Source organism: Penaeus monodon, chromosome 30, assembly GCF_015228065.2.
Source record: "Penaeus monodon isolate SGIC_2016 chromosome 30, NSTDA_Pmon_1, whole genome shotgun sequence".
NCBI lineage: Eukaryota > Metazoa > Arthropoda > Malacostraca > Decapoda > Penaeidae > Penaeus > Penaeus monodon.
In genome coordinates, this window is record NC_051415.1 from 32,251,006 (window position 1) to 32,255,932 (window position 4,927).

Here is a 4,927-nt window from a genome sequence, read left to right on the forward strand (position 1 = left end):
GATCAGGTTTAGAGCCAATAACAGGTGAATTTGTTACCTTGGTTGTGTTAATATTTTACTTGGCAGGCTTTTTTACTTTTTTTTATAATTTGCATATTTGACCATGGGGAATTTTGTTAATTTGGGGAAGGAAATGGAAAGTAAGCCATGCAACAGTTTACTGCCTGAAATTAAATGTAAACTGACTGTAGAATGTAAAGTACTCTCTGTAAAGGGAATAGCCAGAGGCATAACTAAGTGCAGTTTCTTCTTATTCCAGGAGGAGACTGCACACCTTGAGATAAAGATTGAAGGGCCATTGGGAGGGGGAAAGGCAGAGGTTATGAGAGGTGAGGGGAAGAGACCAATAAAGGCTAAATATTCCCAAGATGATTATCAGGTTATCAAACCCAAGCGGCGCACGAGGCAGAGGAACAGTGGTACGCAGGTATACCTGGATGAGCCCCTTTCCTGCTCTGAGTGTGGCCAGCTGTTCAATAATGAGCCACTCTACAAAATCCACTGCACGGAGGCTCACATTGATAGCAAGGCAGTGAAGTGCCCCCACTGCCCCTTGGTGTTTGATAAAAGACATGAGCTTGATTCCCACTTGATTAATCACACACCCACCAACCATGCTTGTGCAGTGTGTGCAGTGGGCTTCCCAACAGCAATTCTTCTAATCAAGCACTTAAAGGATGTTCATCCTGATACTGCCAATACATGTCCTCGTTGCGATGCCACTTTCATAAATGAGGATCAGTTGAAGTTCCACTTTGAGCAGAAACATAGGAGAGGAAGAAGGAAGGGGCATAGTTTTGAGAAGGAGGATGTTCCTGTAAATAGTGTTGTGTGTGTGGAGTGTGGAAAAGTGTGTAATAATATGATTGCATATCAGACTCATAAGTATAATGAACATATTCATCTCTTTCCGCATGAATGTAAGGTCTGCTGTAGGAGATTTTCAAAGGAATCCTATTTAGAGAGTCACTTAAAGACGCACATTGATGGCTGGCTAGAGTGTGTCCGGTGTGGTGTCAAGTTTGGGAATGAGTCACACCTGGTTGACCACATGTATTATGTGCATGGGCAGAAAAAAGGTTTGATGTGCAGTGTGTGCAACAGGCTCTTCAGCACTGCCACTTCTTTAAAGACACACAGGGAAATGGAGCATAGGGAGCATTTAGATTGCAATGAAGTTTGTGGTATTTGTGGGGAGAAGTATCCTTCCAAAATAGCTCTAAAGCGACACATGATGGTGCACAACAGAGACCATCAATGTAGTTATTGTGGAAAGAAATTAAGTTCAAAAGCAGCACTTGATGTGCATGTCAATATGGTTCATACAAAAGAGCATTCATTTGTTTGCCCTCATTGCAACAGAGAATTTTATGCTAAGCACCTTTTACAGATGCATGTAAAACGTGTTCACAGTGACCGCAGTGACTTTCAGTATAGGTGTAAGCTGTGTGGTAAAGTTTATCTTCAGGAGTGGGAGTTAACTTTACACCATAAGACTCACACTAATGAACGTAATTACAAATGTGATGTGTGCGGAGATGCTTTTTACACCATATCTCGAATGAGATACCATAGAGCCACCCACAAAGCCACAAGAGATTCAGAGTGTCCCATGTGTACTCAGATGTTCCGCCGTGATGTGGACACAAAGAACCACCTAAGAAGAGTTCACAAGATCCTACATCCAGGTCACTTCATGGAATTGTGTGCCCGCTTTGGGAAGGAGAAGGCAAGAGAACTCCAGATGGAGGTTGTGAATGAAAAAGGAGGGTCTCTTGTGGATGAGGATGGGTCTGAGCACATTACCCTGTACCGTGTGGAGGAGGAGCAGGAACCCCCTGTTCAGGTCATCATCCCTGATGCAATGGAGATGATGGTTCTGGATCCTTCCATGGATGTCTCTGCCACATCAGAGACTCAGGAGGAAAATGTCACCTATGTCTATGAGATGAATCAGGCTGACTTGAAGCATGAGCAGCAGATAATTAGTATCATCAAGATTGATGACTTTGATAGCTGATGGCAGTGTGCCTGTTAGATGTGGGTGATGATTGTTAGGGGATGATCCTCCTGTGTGCTGAGTCTACAGAATACTGTCTCCATTATTGCAGGAGTTGGATGAGGGAGACCATCCAGCAGAAACTCCAGGCAACTCAAATGAGGCGGGTGAAGAGGGTCGTTTGTGCCGGCCAGGAGCAATGAAAACCAAGAACTGTATCTACTGTGATGAGGAAGTCCCCATTGTCCAGCTAATGAGTCACCTGGAGGGTCATGAGCAGCAACAGTATCCATGTCCCTACTGCTCACTGAAGGCTCCAAGACTCTCGCTATCTAGGCACATTCAGCAGCAGCATCAAGAATTCATCATGACCTGTGAGATGTGTTGTGCAAAATTTCTAGAGTCAGATCTCTACAGGAAGCACCTGGAAACCCATTGTGTTGGATTGCATCATTGCTCAGACTGTGGTAAGATCTTTGGAACTGAGGATGAACTTCATAATCATGCAAATGTAGCACACATCCCAAAGAGTGAAGATAATTATAATTGCTCTTTGTGTAATAAGACATACACAAGCCGATTCAAATACATTAGCCATGCTCTAAAATTCCACAAAGGTGGCATTCCAATTGAAGGTGTTGTTTGGGGTGGACGTGGCTTATTAGCTTGCAATATATGTGAGAAGAGATTCAAGAAAGCATCACTCTTCATTACACATGAAAAGACCCATAGAACAAGAAAATTCCATTGTCATTACTGCCTGAACAAATACCCATCAGAATTATTCTTGCATGACCATCTTTTGACCCATCAGTTTGGCGAGTATGACTGCAGTGATTGTTTAGTCAAATTTGCTTCTCGTAATCAGTTAAACATACACAAAGAGAAAATGCACAACCACAAGGTAAACAGAGTGTGTGAATACTGCAACAGAGAATTTAAAGAGTACATCCAGCTCATCAGCCACAAGAGGAAAGCACATCCTGAGTCTGAGGAATCTCAGAAGGCAAAATACACCTGTGGTGACTGTGGCCGGAAATTTATGGTGAAGGGTAACTTCTTGAGGCACATGAAGTTACATGAAAAAGGCAAGTCAGAAAAGAAATGTGCTTGTAACATTTGTGGTAAAGTGATGTCCAATAAGTATGCCTTAGCATCACACTTGAACACTCATACTCGAGAATCTTCACTGAAATGCAAAAGCTGTGATAAAACTTTTGTGACTAAGTATACTCTTCTTGATCATGTGAGAAGAATTCATGATGAGTTAGGCTCTGGCAGAGACAAGATTTGCAAACAGTGTGGTCGTAGTTTCTTCACCAATGCTGAACTTAAATACCATTTAAAGACGCACACTGGAGAGAGACCTTATAGGTGTGAAATGTGTGGAGAAACTTACCTCTCCTCATCCACTCTTAGATATCACATGCAGAAGCATTCCAATGTTATGTTTGTCTGTCAAGATTGTCAAGCAAAATTCAAAAATTATGTAGGATGGAGTGCACATATGAAACGTGTACATGGAGTTACTTGTGTCAAGGACTATACCAGAGAACATGGCATATTACAGGCTGTGTTAGAAAATGAATCACCTCTTTACATAGTTGCTCAGGGACATGCAAAGACAGTAGATGCTACTCAGAATATTTCATCAAAGGAATCATTAGAAAAAGAGTGCTTGAATTCAGCCACTCTAGCTGTTGGTCTGGAAGAAACTGTTGTAAGCTTACCGGGTAAGGAAGTGGGGAATATTATCCATGTTGTGTCTTATGATGACTTGGCCAATCCTCTTGTCCACACTGTTGATGCTGCTGAAGTGGGCCTAATAAAACCAGAGCCACAGGAAACATGTATTACACAGCCAAGTTCAAATCTCCCTTCATCCATTGCTGCGGGCAACACTTCCATAGACCCTGCCAGTGATGGAAACTACCCACAGAACAGTGAGAGAACAAGGGTAATGATTCCTGAAGGATGGGAAGTCATTCTGCCCACAGAAAGTGAGGAGTCCCAAGTAGTGATGACTGGGGGCTGGGAGGATGCTCGTATTACTGTCCCACAGACAAGTGAGGAATCGCAAATGGTCTTGACCAATGAGTGGGAAGAGACCCAGGGGATGGCTCAGTTGGTTATATCCGAGGAAGGGGATGAAACCCGTGTTGTCATGACTTCATGGAAGGATTGTGTGGATTATTAGTGCTTATTTATTGATTTGTTTATCCAAGATTTGGAGGTCCTACTCCCCATTGAAAATTTTTTGGACAGTGTGCAGAGCTCATGCCTTAGAATATCTGAGTTGCTGTCTGCTTTCTTTATGTTCACTTGTGCCAAATGATGTTAACTTGTTTAGCTTTGCTCATTGAAGCATCTTGTTCAAATTTCATAATTTGGGGTTAATATTTTAGACATTGATATAAAATATATAATTTGAAAGTGTTTTTTTTTTCTCTTATAGCTTGCTTTTATGATTGGATTATGAGAATCTTTTTTTATTTAAATATAAAAATGGCAGGATTATGGAGTTGCTGGTATGGTATTGTGAAATGCAATGTAAGTTTTCTGACTGATAAATTCATCCTGTTTTCCTTTTTTTTTTCCAAAATGAAACTGTATAATTACTACAAGTACCTGATGTTATGATGGCTCCATTGTTTTTGAGAGTAACTAATGATTTAACTTATATTAGACAAATAATAAAATTGAAGAAAATTGAATTCTCTGGTATTAATTTCACTTTCTTCTTCAGAGGGGGGTTTCATTACTGAATCTCTTTTCCTCTCTCATACACAACGTACGCATAAGAATGTGGCTCTTAGTTCATTTTCAAAGGTATTGGTTGTTTTTAATATTTTCTAGGAATTGATCTTTCTGGTCTGCCTGAAGGCATATGAGTACTTAAAGAATATTTGTGGGAAAGATTTGAATGAG

General features: G+C 41.1%; 1 protein-coding gene across 4 annotated transcripts in view; it reads left to right on the top strand.

Moving 5' to 3' along the window:
- The window catches only part of LOC119592718 (zinc finger and SCAN domain-containing protein 2-like), a 34,693-nt gene that overhangs the window by 15,980 nt on the left and 13,786 nt on the right, over positions 1-4,927 (top strand). Inside the window, exon 6 of one of the 4 annotated variants that reach the window (XM_037941653.1) lies at positions 2,112-4,713. The exons of 2 other annotated variants lie outside the window; for them this stretch is intronic. In XM_037941653.1, the coding sequence (XP_037797581.1) occupies positions 2,112-4,196 (2,085 nt within the window). In that variant the 3' untranslated portion in view covers positions 4,197-4,713. One more of the 4 variants, XM_037941654.1, reaches the window with a different exon arrangement.